Raw genomic sequence first — 17,326 nt, 5'->3', positions numbered from 1 at the left:
CATGAATTTCAGTGATTATTTGTTTTTAACACTTATTGCTCCGTAAAGAAAAGAAATCCTGTGATATTTTTAAAAAATCAACCATATAATTTAAATGAAAATAAAAAAAAACTTAATTAACAAAATTAACAAGCAGTTTTGGGGGTTGGATTGGGTGGGGCAGGGGTGGATGGGTTGTTAGTTAAATCCTTGTCCGTGCCATGAAGGCTAAAGAGCCGGTGCTTATCCCCAGTATCTGTGCATGATGCTAAATGGATGGGAGTCATAAACTCCCCCTGAATGGAACACCAGTCCACCCCAGCATATGCCAGTACCCAAGTTCAGCTGGGTGGAGTGAGACAATGTAGATTAAGAATTTGGGGGATTTAATGGGACAATATTTGTTTAATAATTTATCATGACATAGTTCATCATTCATTACCACATATTAATCACAACGTTAACCTCTTTTCTTAACATGACTAAAACTCAATTTCATTATAAAATCATTATGGTTTTTTTATTAATAAAACAATTGATACTTCATTTCAATGAAGGTGAACTCTAACATTCACACATTACATAATTAACAAACATAACCACCAATGACTAATGTTCATCACAAAAAATCTTAAATTTTTGCATATTTTTCTCCTTGTTATAATTTTATAGTGCATGCATTAGTAAATTACCTTCAGATAATTGATTAAATATTTCATAATCTAAAACAATTTTTTATCTATATAGTTTATACAGTTGGGTGAAATAGTATAATAGTTCTACTGAAAATATCACAGATTTCTAAATCATTAAACAAGAGGCCTAAAGGCCACATCCCTCACCTGAGCGACAAAAGCTTATCAAATAAGCACTTAGTGTACAATATCAAATTCAAAATATGTTGACAAATAAGTACAGTAGATCTTGCTCAAAAAGTTGTGGCCCCACCCTACCCCCGGGGACCATGATTTGAACAAACTTGAATCTACACTACCTGAGGATGCTTTCACACAAGTATCACCTTTTCTGGCCAAATGGTTTTTGAGAAGAGGATTTTTTAAAGAAACATGTACCAACAAATTTTAAAAATTCTTAAGGTGGTATGTGACATCTGTCGATATTAATGTAGATTAAAGTACTATATAATTGAAAAACTTTCACCGGTTTAGAATTTTCAAATTTTACAATATTTAACCAAAAAAACACCTTTTAAAAATATTTGAAAAGGTAAAAATTGTAAAACCCCCAGCGGGATTCGAACTCATGACTTACAGGTTTGTAGTAAACCCTCTAACCCACTGCGCAACGGAGTTTGGTAACCATTTTTGGAAAGAAACTACTTATATAATTACACTTTATTTTATTGTTTATTTCGATAAACAATATGTCACAACAAGGAAGTGTCCCATACCACCTTAAATATCTCCCTTTGAGGGAAGGTGTGGTCCTTCATTTTAATAAACTTAAATCCCTTTACCTAAATAAGGATGATTTGTGCAAAGTTAGGTTGATATTGGCCCAGTGGTTCGGGAAAAGAAGTCGAAAATGTAAAAGCAGACAGACAGACGAACGCCAAACAAAAAGTGATTAGAATAGCTGAGCTCACTTAAGCTTTCAGCTCAGGTGAGCTAAAAAAAGGAACAATGAATTTCATTGACTTAAAATCGCTGTCACTTATATGTTTCACTTTAACTTTTTGAACTACCCATAATTGCTGAAAACACAGTCCTGAGTAGCTCTTCCATAGAGAGTGTGTGTCTTTAGTAATCAAGGTATCAAAGAACTGACCCCATTAACTTTCACACCAGTGCGATATTGGCTGTACCACACATGCATTAATTAAGTAATGGCTCCAGAAAAAATGTTCAATCCATATAAGATATTGTGTTCCTGAAATGTAGTGACTATCCATATCGGCAGATCACCAAGATTGTCATAATTTACCATGTCAGATGATATCAATCACTTTCATAATTCGTGTGCTTGGCACTGTTTATTCCTTTGCAAGCTTTTAAATAGTAAGAAAAACAGCAACAATCAGATCACTGAGATTTCATTCTGCAGCATTACTTCATGGGATCTATGTCACCCTTGTATGCATGTTTTCAGAATTCCCATAGCTCTCTTGAAGCTCACCATTTGTCAAAGATGCTACAAACTGAATTGAAAAAAAAATCAATTTTTAAAAAATATCATGTTCATTTTATATTCTTATACATGTTCAATTATAAATGTGTAACTTAATGATGTGAAATGACAATCACTATATAGGATACAATAGGGTAAACAATATATACATGTACGTTTATTTATTTTAATAATTTGTGTGTGTTTCGGATTCCTCTAGAGGCCGAAAAGCTAGGGCAATAGTAGAGAAGGTAAATGCTAAATAGGTAATTGGATATTGATTTTGTTACATTTACATGTGTTAACCAATTTCAGTAAGAATGAAAGAATTTCAATAAACATGTTACAGGATATTACTTGTATAAAAATAATATTACCATGGGTTTTTAAAGTCTGTCCCAAGTTATTGCTTCCATCAATTTTTGATGATTTTTAATAAAAATACACAAATCTGTGAAAGAAATACGATTGAAATCGATGAAAGGGAATACCGGGTATATCCAAGATATCTTCATTGAACAATTATCCCATTTCACTCATAAAATTTCACAGGTACAAAAACAATTTTCTAACGAAGATTTATAATGGGAAATGTTTACATCTTTTCTCCATTCGGAAGTATTCGGGACATCTCGCGCATTTTTTTAACTTTATCATCCAGGCTTATTAATGGCTGATGCAATGCAAAATCTCTGTAGACTTTCAATTTTGGGATGTGTATTGAAACCTGAAGCGGTAGAGGGGGCGTTTCAAGACAGATAATCTGGACATTTTTCATATTAGTGGATGAACATAGTTTGAGCACAAAGGTATTTACTATTATTAGAATATCAAGCAAAAAGTGGTGGAAGCAAAAACTCAGGACAGAGTATAGAACATACATGTATTCTATATACATAACCATTACATACATGTACATTACCCAATTTTTATTAAAGTGATTATCTAAATAATTTAAATACAATAAAGTATAAAATGCAGATCTATTTTAAAACATAAAAATAACAGATTTCTTATGAAATACACAAATAGCATGCAGTTGTGAGCTAGGGTATCATTTACTCAAAACACAAATTAACATAGCCCTGGTATTAGAGGGCAATTTGATAAATAGACTGAAAACATGATTTTTTGATTGTTAAATGAATATTCCCTGTGTTGTGAAATGTCAACCTATTGTCGTAATGCTATACTCAATCAGCTATAGCTGACATTCAATCAACAGTTGATCAAAAGCAATTTAAAATGTAGCCGTGTTCTTACTAATCTTAGTTTTCATTGTAAACGGAAGCGGTTTCATGAACGATATCGATATCTCTTTCCTTTAAAATTTCATTACATTTTCAAACTACTTACTAGAAATAAGACTATAGCATAATGTATTCCACATGGTGTAGTTAGCGATTACTGTCAATCATGCAAGTTATCGATCGCTCGGTCAGCAGTCGATCTCGTAAACATGGTTAAGAATGCAGATCAATTACAATACCCCATTTAAATTCATAATGCATAGCTGTATCTCTAAGTCTTATACTACTTTCATGCATACTTACCAGTTAATGAAATGATTTTGCCTTCATATCTATTGCTGTCGTCTGACTTTCACTTTTGTTTACGTCTGCTGTGTATAAAAACCGAAACCGGAACCGAAAAATTCGCCCATCGTAAAACAACATAATTTATTTTTTTAACAGTGGCCGCATGCAAACAACAAAAAAATATTTTGAGAATAAAATTCTTTCGTTATTTTGATTAATCTGTTAAAATTTTACCGTGTTGTTTGCATGCAGCCATATCTAATTCTTGTTGGGAATGTGACCATATCATAGGAAATACGCGATATCCGGAAAATTACTAAAATCAAAAGAGGGATAACTCTACTAAAAAACATCGGTGACAATTTTGCGACTACATATTGAAAAATAAACATCCCATCAACAAAAAAATCAAATCATGTCAATGATTGAGCTTGTTTGAAAATTTTAAAAAATATTGGGCAAATAATATATGCTTACTGCCCCTTGTTCTTTGGTTGAAATCTGCCCAGTGGTTCTTGAGAAGAAGATGAAAATGTGAAAAGTTAACAACGACGACGACGACAACGACAACGACAGACAACGGACAAATTGTGATCAGAAAAGCTCACTTGAGCCTTTGGCTCAGGTGAGCTAAAAAGTAAAAATGACTCCATTATTTTGATTATAATCTTTGTCAAAATCTGGTTAAATATCGTCATTAAATATCAAGAAACATGCAATTTATTTGTCATTTGGCGAGATAACTCCCGCTTGTATACGATACTTTTCCATCGATAATTTTACCGTCGCGGGGACAGGTAGATGATGAGTTTACCGTGATGCTAACGCGTTATACCTGTCTCACCTGGCCGATCACCTCGATGTGTTTATACCGTGACGGGGCTCGGGGAACACGAGATCTGCGTTGCCTGTACTGTAGGTTCATTAAAAAAAAATATTTAATTTCTAGCAAATCTCACTTTCGTTACATTTATTAAACATATGTGACATTCAGTGCTGCCATAACCCACAAAAAGTAACTTCACATTAAATTGATATTAAGACAACAAAATAGTTATATGCTAATTTGGCAACAAAATGATATAGAAATCGGATACTCAAATTATATTTTTTCATAGAGTGGGTCATCGTACCATTTTTTAAAGAACGAATATTGTTAACACATATTAACGTCTATCTTTTTCAATTTTCCAAAATATGGTACGAAAACCCACTCTATGGTAAAAAGTAAGTTTTCTTCTTTTAATTTTTAAGATTGGTCTAAAAAATAAATGACTAAGTCCAGTCGTTTGCGTAAAACTGATAACAATAGAATCAGCTATATTATAGCATCTAAACAAGCGAATCGGTGGTGTAGTGGTAAGCAAGGAGTTCCTTAAATAACTGTAACTGTAAAAGTGGGTGTTCGAATCGTACGCATTATGGTTTGTTTGTTTTTTGGGTTTATCTTTTTGTTTACATTGTTAGAATGTAATTTTCTTTTTTTACTTAATAATATACATTGTTAAAATGTAATTTTCCTTTTTTTTCTTAATAATAAAAATTTGCTTATAATAACTTTAAATTATTTGATATGCGTTTTCTACTACTTTTATTAAATATAAAATGTATGTTATTCTCTTTGAGACCTTAGATTTCATATTGTAAACAAATGGTTGCTGTGCATGCAAAAAAAATTAAATGGCAAGATAAAACGTTCCATCTTTTAATCCTTGAGAGTCTTGTTAACACAACAGGGATATACGCTGGACAAAAGCATGTAATTGTGCACAAAATGCAGAATACAAGCTAAGTCAAATGTACAGTATGCGCCTAAAGAAAATTCAACGATTAACTAGGCATGTATTTCACTTCCAATTGTATCGGCAGGAAAATCACATTACAAATGCGTGTTTTGTTGTGAAAGAAAAAGCATAGTAGTTCTACCAAAAGACACAAAGACCACTAGGACCAATGACCAACACAAAGTTTGACCAGTGACCTATAACAAGCCCCCTTGTTATACGTTACTGGTTTGACTATCGCCGTCTTCCGTGTGGTATAGATCAACCGGGGGGGCTAAGGGGGACTTAACCCCTCCCCCCACTTTTTTGCAAATTTATACATATAGCAAAGATGGGTTTTTTTGGCTTGTCAAGATTTTTTTATAAGTCTAGCCCCCCCCCCCCCCCCACTTTCAATTTGCTTCCGATGCCAGTGTATATTTTTTTTTGAAAATACTTGTTTCGAATACCTACAAAAGGAGTTAACTAAATTCTTTCTGTCTCCGAAGCGGAAAAATCGACCCCCCATACTCTTTGTCGACTCCCCTGCGTTAGGGGTTGTAAACGATGACTGAGGTAAATTAGTAAATTAAATATTGTTAGAAAGTAATCAACATCTTTAAATAAGTATGTGAATGTCATTTTAAATTTGCCAGTTTAAAGGGGCATGGTCACGATTTTGGTAAAATTTTATTTTTCGATATCTATTGTTTACAATGTTTCAGTAAGGCATTTCTAATAATGAAATAAAATTTGAGAGTGATTCGTAGAGTTATAAGCAAGATAAAGGGCTCACAATTCTTTGTCATGTAAACAAGGCTCGTGCCCTGTTTTTGTTTACATAGGTTCAATTTACCAGTAAAAAATCTTTTTTCCAGCTTATTTGTCTATCTTTTTATTTATTTCAGGCATGGATAAACAGTTCCTAACGTTTAACACATTCGTTTTAAGTTGAAAACTAATTTTTACTTCAATGTTAAAAAAAAAAGCGAAGAATATCAACCTCTGTAACTCGCTTATAACTCAACAAATGACACTCAAATTTCTGTTGCCTATTTAAAATACCTTTCTGAAGCATTGTAAATTTTAAAATCGGAAAAATGATTTTTGACCAAAATCGTGACCATGCCCCTTTAAAGTATATGTAAATACTACGCAGTTACGCCTTTCAAATGTCAATTGCCCCTTTCTCGCATTTTTGGACATTTTCATTTGGACAATACTGTCCACCGTTTAAATGCCCAGTTAACTCGTACGTCTATTACTTCTTATAAGACGTATGAGAGGGTCGTGGGCATTTGCAACGGCTTATTCCCCCAGATTCTTTCATTGTAAAATAAAATTATGATTTGGGTAATTTCCGGTAAATTACCACCCTTTTGCAAGATTTGGGTCAACAAAAACAAAATTCAGCTTGATTATAAAAAAACACTAAAAGACATTTTTACACCAGACAACCTCTGTAAACAAACTTTCACACATATTCGACCCTCTCCCCCTTCTTCCTCACCTCCTTTTAGTCAATTGCTCATCTTTAAAAATTAAAACCTGTGACCAGTAGGTTGGGGGCTCCATAGTGTTGTTACGATAGTCACCGACTATCGAAAAATCGTTGCTGAAGTCAGCAGGTCGGCGACAATCGATAGTAAGTCTTTATCATCGATAGTCGCTAAAATTCATTCAAGTGACAGATAACCTTTTATTGCGTAACAATATCCATAAACCGTCTAAAGTATTATTATACAGTGACTAACCTAGGGGGGCTCGTTAACTTCGCCGGAATTTCCTACGAAAGAGAAGTTGAAGTCGTCCTGTATGCTGAGTTTATAATCGTGTTAATTAAACCCAAAGGCAATGAAATGATTAGTATCAAATTCATAAGACGTTTTCACAAGCTCAGTTAACCTCTTTTGTGATTAGGAACTTGCGAACTTGCGACTGTATTATCTTCATGGGTTAGAAACATAGGTAATCACAGATTACAAAGCTCACCGAGACGAGACATCACCCTTATGAGACTTCACCTTATGAGACCACCTTTATCATATTAAATGAAAATCATACTTTATGATCTTCGATATTCATGGATTATGTTTTGACAAAATATCATATATCATCTGTTAAAAAATTGTATGATAATCATATGTTCATATGTTACTCAATACAATAATATAAAATTAAATATTGCATCCTATCATATTTACAACATTTATGATACATATATCATATAATACAATAAAATACCATAATAAACAATGATGAGATATGATATTGTAAGGTATGATATGACATTGTATTGTGTTATAAGTTATTGTATTTGATCAAATAATACAATATCATAATATATAAAACAATATAGTATTATATTACAATATCATATTACATAATACATCATAACATTGAAACATATGATATTAGATTGTATAATATATTATGATATTGTATGATAATGTATCATTTTTGATATATAATATGATATTGTATCATATGATACAATATAATTTGATACAACATTGTATCATATCAAATGATACAATATTATGTGATAATTAAAAGTTAAATATTATATAATACATTATTATATTATACATATTTATCATATGATACAATTATATATTTTACAATATCATACAATACAATTTCATATGATGTGATAATATATCTTATAATTAACCAATATCATATTATACAATATCGTATGATATGATATTATATAATATTACAGTATCATATTATACAATTTCATGTGATATAATTCTATATTACAGAAACTAATGTCATATAGTTTTTTTATACAATATTGTATGATACAATATTATAGAATATACAATATTGTATCATACATGTAGGATACAATATTATATTTTGCAATATCTTATGTAATAGTATCATGTGATAAAATAATAAATTAATAATACAATACAATATTATACAATATTGTATCATAATATACAATACTTTACATAACGATATCATGATACAATATCATAAAATAAAATATCAAAAAAATTGATACAATATCATATCGTATCATATAACTTTTTATAATATTACATATGATATTATATTGTATCATATTAAACAATAATGTTTCATACCATACAATACTATATCATAGGAATCATGTTATATCATTTATCAACAAACACATCTATCTTTCGAGCTGGTTTGAGTGAGGTAGGAAATTTCATTAGCATCCTTGATAATGGAGATCAGGCTCTGCATTTGAAGTAACCTCTGCGTTTCATTTATAATATAGTTAAATCAACGATGTGACCTGTTCCAAAAAAACTAAACCTCATCCAGCATCCGAAACCTATGGCTCAGATTCAGCATTCAAGCCTGTCAGGTGCATCAGTATACATAAGACGCATCTACATGCAAGTTTGGTGAAGTTCAGACCAGTAATAACTAAGATATCATCATCAGAGGGCACTAGCAATTAAAACCTTAACCTGCTCCAGCATCCGCAACCTATGGCTCAGATTCAACATCCATGCCTGTCAGGTGCATCTGTATCATAAGACACACCATCCGTTCAAGTTTGGTGAAGTTAGGACCTGTAATAACTAAGATATATTTTTTAGCATCCTTGATAATGGAGATCAAGCTCTGCATCTGAAGCTTCCTCTGTGATTCATTCATATAACAGTTTAATCAACTTTGCAAGTCTGAAATAGTACTATTATCTATTAAACATGTGACCTGTTCCAAAAAACTTAACCATATCCAGCATCTGAAACCTATGGCTCAGACTCGGCATTCAAGCCTGTCAGGTGCATCAGTATCATAAGATGCACCATCCATGGAAGTTTGGTGAAGTTAGGACAAGTAGTAACTAAGATATAATCATCAGAGGGCACCTGCAACCAAAACTTTAACCAGCTCTAAAAACCGTAACCTCCTTCAGCATCCGAAACCTATGGCTCAGATTCAGCACCCAAGCCTGCCTGGTGCATCAGTATCATAAGACACCCCATCCATGCAAGTTTGGTGAAGTACGGACCAGCAGTAACTTAGATATTGCTATCAAAGAGCACCTGCAACAAAAACTTTAACCTGGTTCAACAACCTTAACCTCCTCCAGCATCTGAAATTTAGGACTAAGATTCAGCATCCAAGTCTTTCAAGTCCATAAGTAGGTCCAGATGCATCATCCATGCAAGTTTGGTGAAGATAGGACAAGTAATAGCTTAGAAACAGGACCTGCCACAAAAACTTTAACCAGGTCCGGACGCCCACGCCGAAACCGACGCCGACGCCGAGGGTATAGCATAAGCTCCCCCTGACTTCGTCTCAGTGAGCTAAAAACGGGTGATAGTGTGCATTGAAAATTACAACCGATGTTTATTACTTTTCATGCTGATATTACAATTACGGTTTGCAAGTAATTGATAAAATTATCAATGTATTTGGAAGTATTTAGTTGTTTTTCAAAGTAATTGGCCCCAACCCTGATTAAGCCAACCCTTTGACCCAATTACAACAGTTATGTAGAGGACCTTATTTTTTAAAGATAACTGAAAACAAACGATTTTATGATTATTTTAGCATTAATTTGGCAGAGTTATTAACTAATTATAAGTTACCAACTAATTGTAATAACAGCATTTAAAGTAATAAACATTGTTTGTAATTTTCAATTCAAAGTATATATAATTATGTGATGCATCACCTGTATTTACAACCCATAAAGGTGAGACAGTTGCCAGTTATTAATCACAACAGGGGTTTATCAGGGCTCACACTGACTCAAAATTTTGTGTCGCAAACTTTCGCATAATATAATAAATCATTTTCTTCTATCATAGTATTTATCACAATACTAGAATACTAGTTTTAGATCCTACATGTACATATAATATGCATACCCAAAACTACCATTTTATTTATATCAAATTATTACAAATATTTATAAAAATGTAATCATGCATTATGGATCTATGTGTTTTTAAATATTGACATCTTGTGACAAGTGTAGAGCTTTTTAGATCTTTTTAGAAATTTTATTTTATACAGATTTCATCTTTTAATTTGTTTTCCTATGTTTAAATTTATTTTTTAAAAATAGAGCAAGAGAGAGCCAATTTGCTGTATTGTAATATTATTCAACCAAAAAACATGATTGTTATTGCATTTACTTGTCTTGTTGATTGGTGTTTGAACATCATCGCTAAATAGATATACATGTATGTAGTTTGTGTTAATTTCGGGAACAGAGGAAATTCTGACTGAAGATGGCTAAAGGTGAAGATTGTGATTAACAGTCAAAATTATCATTCCAAATGATATTTCTTTTGTTTCAAATAATTAGTAATTGAACTGTGACATTCTAGCTAAATTTAAATGTAAAAATTCCAAGTTTGCTACATAATTCTATTTATAGGCTACCCTTACGATGTCAGAAATTTAAGTCTAAACACCTTGTCCAAAAAAGTTACATGACAATTTAAATTAAGCAATTTTGATCAACCATATATCATACCTTAAAGAGACAGTACAGCTGAAAACACATGTGTGAATAACTTCAGATTTACCTATTGTATCGTTAGGGAATAAGAAATAACGTTTATTGTAAAAGTTGAAATACATGAAAATCCCTTTCACATATTTAATTAACGTAATTATGAGCTTCCGGAAATTCAAGGGTCGTACAAACCGGAATAATCTTATATCGTTTATTTGTACCACGTGGACTTTGACTGACAGTAATTGACACGTGCTGAAAACTACAAGATCTTCGTCCCACTACGGTCATCATGGAAAACAAGGTTAAAGCGATTCTCTAAATGAAACGCATCCTTACTTACTCGATAATTTATAAATGGTTTACCAATTTAGGTTCATTTTAAAATGAATAGACATAAATATGTCAAATAACTCCTCAAGGGGCCTCATTTATAAAAATAGATTTAGGTTGTAGCAACTCCTATGACAAACACGAAAAATACATGCTTACAAAATTATAATTGTGGTTATTTTAAAAACTTTGAACAGTTATTACCTATGAGAAGTAGAAAAGACATATTTTTATCAACAAACCTGTCCAGGAGATTCTTCGCGAGCCCTGCATGTGTATTGTTTACAGTAAATACGCATGCGTAATAGTATAGAAGGCTGAACCCCGAACATGTTGCGATGTATTTATGTGATAGGTTATACGTAATTATTAATTTTAAGGAAATAATAAGATTTATTGCATGGAGAACTTTGTAATTTTCTGAAAGTTTATACATTCATGAGTAGTACAAAAATACCGAACCCGATCGGAAAATTTTCTCAAGTCGGTTTTTCGATAAGATGCGCTGTACTGTTTCTTTAAACTAGTTACACTTTTTCAAAATATTTATTTTGTTTCATGCAGTTTTTTGTTGTGTGTATCCACATGCTTTGTGAAATGACGATCACATTGTAAGCTCAGTTGATGAAAGCATTAGATATGTCGGTGGTTAATTACAAATCCACTTATCTGTTATAAGGTGTGAAAATCACCTATCATTTTTTAAAGACAGTTGTGTATACCCCGCTTACAGATGGCTTCCACCGTTTACCTGTGTCATTGTCTTAAATCAGTCAAGCGTAAAGTCCAGCTATAGACTGTCGCTTGGAAGAGATTATGCAACCAAAACAAAAGGCTAGGTGATTTTCAATGAAATCTGGGTATAACTATTGCATTTGACTAAAAACTGTCGCATTTAATTCTGAAATTCGCAAAAAGCAACAAATGCGATGTGCAGCTTGAGCCCTGGTTTATTGAGTCTTTTGAATTTGGTTGTAATCATTTTAACATTGCCTTTGGGTTTAATTTTCAAGATCATGAACTCAGAATACAGGCTGACTTTAACTTTTTTTTTCAGAGGAAATTCTGGCAAAGTTACCGATCACAAAGTGTTGCACAACAAACAAATTCATCTTTGTCAGATCAACCTGTTTATCATACGTCATGGCTGCTTTAAACAAAGAACCTCATTTTAGAAGTATGAAAAAATGACAGGTATGGAATACCGAACCTGAAGCTATAAACTGATTAAAACATGCCTTTCCTTTATTATTATTTTCATAATAACTCAGATTTGAAACAGAATTAGCCCATACTTTTTGCAATTTATATTTTACTTTCCATAATGATTATTTATGCTAAATTACGTTGAATTTGATTCAGTAGTTCTTGAGAAGATTTTTTAAAAATGCACCCCCCTTTTTCTACAGTTTCGGTTTTCTCTGCTTTGAATAAATTTAAGATTGGTCTTTCATTTCTGCAATTTATATTTGCCTTCCCATATGGATGCTTTGTGCCAAATTAACTTGAAATTTGTTGGTCAAGTGGTTTTAGAGAAGAAGTTCAAAATGTAAAAAGTTTACAGAATGAGATAGACAGATGGATGGAGGGACGATGGACAAAATGTGATCAGAATAGCTCACTTGAGCTTTCAGCTAAGGTGAGCTAGAAAAGCATTTTGCTTTGTAAAGTTTAAAAAAATAATTAAAACTTTTGTTTAGAAAAAATAATAGCTTGACTACAAATTTTTTTTGGATATAAATTAATTAGGATTTGATTATATTCTTTAGTATATAACTCCATTTTTGAATATCTGACAGAAATTCTAAAATATTTGGATGTAAAATTAAGTGGGAAACTGGCGTTAACGTTCCCAGTTCTTTAAGTGATTATCCATGATAAAAGGACTAAGTGCGGTTTTATGCAATTTTTGCCCCCCAAAATCAAAGTTTTAGAAAGAGCTTTAAAATAAGGTGAAAGATAGTTTAAATCATATTGGAAATAAAGGTGTAAAAGGTTATCACCACAGTGACGTCATAATGTAGAAATGACGTCATGAATATTGCATTATTTTGATAAATTGATGTTTTGTAGCAAAATATGGGTGTTTTCCGATGGTTTTTCGACTGCCAAACATCGAGCGCAGGCTTGCTCAAGTACCATTTTTTAGTATAATATATATATTAACTATCTGAAGAAAAACATATGTTAAAATCGCACTTGAGCAGACCTGCGCTCTATACTTCCAAATGCAAAATATAGAGCAAAAATGAAAATATTTTCATTTGTTTGCAAATTTGCGGGAATTAGGTCATTTAAGTGACGTCATAGATAAACAGCGAGTGAGCAATGATGACTAGAATCAAGATTAAAGTTATAGGCATCCTCTTTACAATGATTTGTGAAGATTTCATTTTCATACGATACTATTTAAAAATTGGTTGAAATCGGGGGCAGATATTTGACCATACCGAACATAGTCCTTTCATATCGGTTGTCACCTACTTGCAGCTAGGGTTGGATACCGTTAAGGATGAAACGGTACGATACCATACCGGTATTTTTGAAATGATACAGTATTTTTAACGATACGGTACTAGACCTCAATAAACGAGAATGATAATTATTTTTTTCAATAAATGTGTTTTTGATCTTTCAGTGTTATAATTTATAAAGATAGTATAATATGTTTACAATAACATATGAGTTTACAAACTATGTTTATGCTTCAATCTTTTAATAAAAGATTAACAGACAAATAAATTGAATCTGATTCTCAAATGTTCAGTAAAGTTCCTTGTGTTTTCCCCTTTTCCCAGGCAAAATAACTGGCAATTGTTGCAAACACCACCATCTGATTTCCTACTGAAATGAGACTAAATAGCCGAGCGGTTTACCCGGTTGTCAGCCATTGTTTGGTTGCACTAATTGACGAAACATCAGAAAATAGAACGGAAATAAATAGAAAACTTTTGCACTATTTTGTCTTTTTAATTTACATTTATTATCAGAATAAAATTAAACACTATCATTGTAAATGTATTTTAGTTTTTTTTTTTAAATGTATGTACTGATTTATTAAAGTATTGGAAGTCGAATTAAGGATCGCACTAGAATGGGAAAGTGCATATTTCGCTAATTAGCCTATCCTTTTCATTCGTGGAGAAAGTCTGTTATCGTTTTTTAAAATCATTTTAATTGTATAAAAAGGTTTCAAAGATACAAAAATACCGTTATTAGTACCGATATTAAATGAAACGGTATTTTACCGGTATTTTTAAAGCAAGTATTCGGTACAGTATTGGTACCGTGTACCGGTATCCAACCCTACTTGCAGCCTTCAGCAACGATTTTTCGATAGTTGGTGACTATCATAACAACACTACAGGATATACCATTATCAAGCTATTTTGAATAGCTTTATTAAATTTTATTTTTCAAGCTATACTGGGGTGCAATCAGTTCTCGATAAGTACCATTTCTCGCCAGTACATTGTGTCGTCATTTTTCGTGTATAATTTTATGCGTTAATGAAATGACGTTACAATGTACTAGTGAGAAATGGTACTTGGCGAGAAATCGTCGCACACCAGTTAGCTAAATTAAGAGATTGTGCTAGACCTGTTAATGTTTCTTTACTTTTTGCAGAAGCTTGATTAGCATCTCTTGGATTATGTTCTCGATTTATTATTGATTTTAGCTGATAATGATCCAGAGCCAATACGTTCTCCGTTTTAACTTACTTAAAAATCTGCGCTAAGCCCAAAGGTTGCACTGTTTACCCATGTATATTTAAAATCTGATTTAAAATTGGCAAAATTCAGGAGCAAGATCGTACTAACATAAGCATCGTAAAACATAAATACCAAAAACTGTTTCTGATAGCTTTTCAAACCATTTTTTTTATTCATAGTATGATAGTGGAGGCTTTATGTATGGTTTTAAAAACTCGGGTTAATAAATACATTACTGTACACTACCTTGAAGCATCTGCTCCAGTTTTTTGCGATCTACGCGAAATCTTTCCTCAATGTAATCAGGTTTCAACTCATCTATGGTTGGTTGTGCAGCATTATGGTCTAGATTCCCTAGCATTGTTGTAGACTGCACTGACTGTTTATCCGCCATATCATTTTTTTCATTGGAACGGAAGTGGGTATGTAGGGTACAAGTGGCGTGCCGATCCCGATCATGAAGCCATTCAACCTATATAATTATCGTACACATCTCTCATACTACAAAGCCTAAAACCGTTCAATGTCCAGGCACGAAGCATCAGGGGGGGGGGGGACGCCCCCCACTTTTTCTCGCAGCAAAAAAATATTGAAATATCATGGAGTCCCCCCCCCCCCAACTTTTTTATGTATATAAATAGGGAATAAGGAATCATTCTTTGAGTATTATGAGGTGATAATTTCGGTCGGGGCGTGATCAAATCTAATAAAGCCCGAAGGGCTTTATGATAGATTTGATCACGCCCCGACCGAAATTATCACCGCATAATATTCAAAGAATGATTCCTTATTGCTTATATTTATATAATTTTAAGCCATCTATAGGCCTATACATCTAAATTAGCAAACCCCGCTGGCGCCTCAATTTGGCGTAATTTTATAGTACAAAATCGATACGTAGTGTTATCACAGGCAAAGACACTGGAAAATGTAAATATAAAAGTATCATCATATTATGTACTATTGGATCATATATGCATATTCCGACGAGTTTTGGTAAAATGGGTAGGCAAACCTGGGTCGGGGCAAATTAAAGCCGGAGCAGATCGATATTTTTTAATTTCCTTTGTTAATAATTTAGTAATTTGTTCACCCCCTCACCCCCCACCCCCGCGCACAAAAACACACTTCCAAATTTTTTGGGTTAACATTTTCGTAAAAATAACTTTTATTAATAACTTTCTCATAGAATCAACGCTGCTTCAATAACTTGCTGTAGAAGGGAAGTGGACGAGGTAAAGAAAAAATGGAAAGACGCACGCACAAATGTAAAGAAAAAGGAAGCGATGCGAAAAAAGCAGTCAACGACAACAGGAGGGGGCCCACCACCCGAGGTCTATTTTAAGCCATGGGAACTTGATGTATGAAAATAAATTTATTTTAATTTTTTGCCTTTTCCTTCTGAATTTAACATGGTAGTTATTCTAATTATAAATGAACATATCATTTTTGTTATAGTTAATTTAATTACAGGTTTTAGCAATGATTCCCGAAGAACTTATTCATGGAATAGAGGGAGGGGTTGACACAGGAAGGGCTCACGAAACAGGTACAGTTAAAATCTGATTTATGATTTGGTGCCTTTTAGGAATGCAAAAAAAAGGATACCAGTATTACGAATTGGGTAACACATACAAATTTAAAGCATAAGTTATTGCTTTTAATCAAGCATCTCTCTCAGCCAAGAGTTTGGATCCACAGTTGTCATTTGTTGGTAGGTATTTATTTATTTTATCAATTAATGTTATTTAAAGATAATAGTATACTTGTAGTATTTTCATTTTTTTTCATATTAAATATTCAAATTAAATATAAAGTTCATTGTACTGAATTTTTAACAAAAATTAAATTTTGAAGTCACTGAAGTTGAACTTCCTGATGAGAACGCCAACGCTGGTGTACCAGAAAATGTTCATGAAGAGAAAAAGAATACTGAGGCAACGATGAAAAGGGGAAGAACTGGAAAGAAAGGTAGGACAAATTTTCATATTTTTTTTTCTGCAAGAAAATATTTTACATCCGAGATTATTATTTTTTCGCACAGATAGAGAGGATTTATACCAACAAGGCTCAGAGATGGATGAACTGATTCAAATAAAAAGATTCAGAGCAAGCATTGAAGAGAGAAGACTCGAGATCGAAGAGAGGAAAGCTGGTGCTCTTGAGCGCATAGCGTCTGCGTTGGAAAAAAAGAATAGATAGGACCACAAAGAGAATAAATTATGGTTGTGAACATCTGCCTTTTTGGGGGGGGGGGGGGGGGTATCTGTAATTAAACATACGACAAGTGTCGGTATCATATCATTCATACGTATATTACAGACATAGGAGTTCCCAAATGTTTAAAATCATTATAACTTAATAACTTGTTTTGGAGTTGGGAAGTGTTATCTCCATGCAAAAGCG

The 17,326-nt window shown here is 32.7% G+C and overlaps 2 protein-coding genes and 1 long non-coding RNA gene across 3 annotated transcripts in view; 1 reads left to right on the top strand and 2 right to left on the bottom strand.

Annotated features, from left to right (window-relative positions):
* Positions 1 to 16,071, bottom strand: part of LOC128165932 (protein bicaudal C homolog 1-like) — a 304,614-nt gene extending 288,543 nt beyond the window's left edge. Inside the window, exons 1-2 of the mRNA XM_052830867.1 lie at positions 16,039 to 16,071; positions 15,167 to 15,392 (exon numbers count right to left, since the gene is read on the bottom strand). Coding sequence (XP_052686827.1) covers positions 15,167 to 15,392; positions 16,039 to 16,071 — 259 coding nt within the window. The remainder of the gene's footprint in view (positions 1 to 15,166; positions 15,393 to 16,038) is intronic.
* On the bottom strand, positions 158 to 4,281 carry LOC128165168 (uncharacterized). Its single transcript, XR_008241023.1, has 3 exons — positions 3,660 to 4,281; positions 1,394 to 2,137; positions 158 to 1,070 (listed from the first exon to the last, which is right to left on the bottom strand). It is a non-coding gene; the product is annotated as an uncharacterized LOC128165168 (long non-coding RNA).
* A 135-nt stretch (positions 16,072 to 16,206) lies between the features above and the next one.
* On the top strand, positions 16,207 to 17,122 carry LOC128165256 (uncharacterized). The gene is made up of 5 exons (XM_052829635.1): positions 16,207 to 16,281; positions 16,394 to 16,469; positions 16,590 to 16,634; positions 16,778 to 16,891; positions 16,965 to 17,122. Exons 1-5 carry the CDS (start codon positions 16,207 to 16,209, stop codon positions 17,120 to 17,122), a joined length of 468 nt encoding a protein of 155 aa, XP_052685595.1.
* Positions 17,123 to 17,326: the final 204 nt, after the last annotated feature.

This window comes from Crassostrea angulata, chromosome 10 (genome assembly GCF_025612915.1).
Source record: "Crassostrea angulata isolate pt1a10 chromosome 10, ASM2561291v2, whole genome shotgun sequence".
Classification (NCBI taxonomy): domain Eukaryota; kingdom Metazoa; phylum Mollusca; class Bivalvia; order Ostreida; family Ostreidae; genus Magallana; species Magallana angulata.
This window is presented reverse-complemented; position numbering and strand designations above follow the sequence as displayed.

Excerpts from the sequence above, each read along its gene's own strand:
- LOC128165256 (XM_052829635.1), top strand. The coding sequence starts at position 16,207 with ATGCGAAAAAAGCAGTCAACGACAACAGGAGGGGGCCCACCACCCGAG. Across the intron at positions 16,635-16,777 it reads TCCACAGTTGTCATTTGTTG|TCACTGAAGTTGAACTTCCT; the intron begins GTAGGTATTTAT and ends TAAATTTTGAAG. Across the intron at positions 16,892-16,964 it reads GGGAAGAACTGGAAAGAAAG|ATAGAGAGGATTTATACCAA; the intron begins GTAGGACAAATT and ends TTTTTCGCACAG.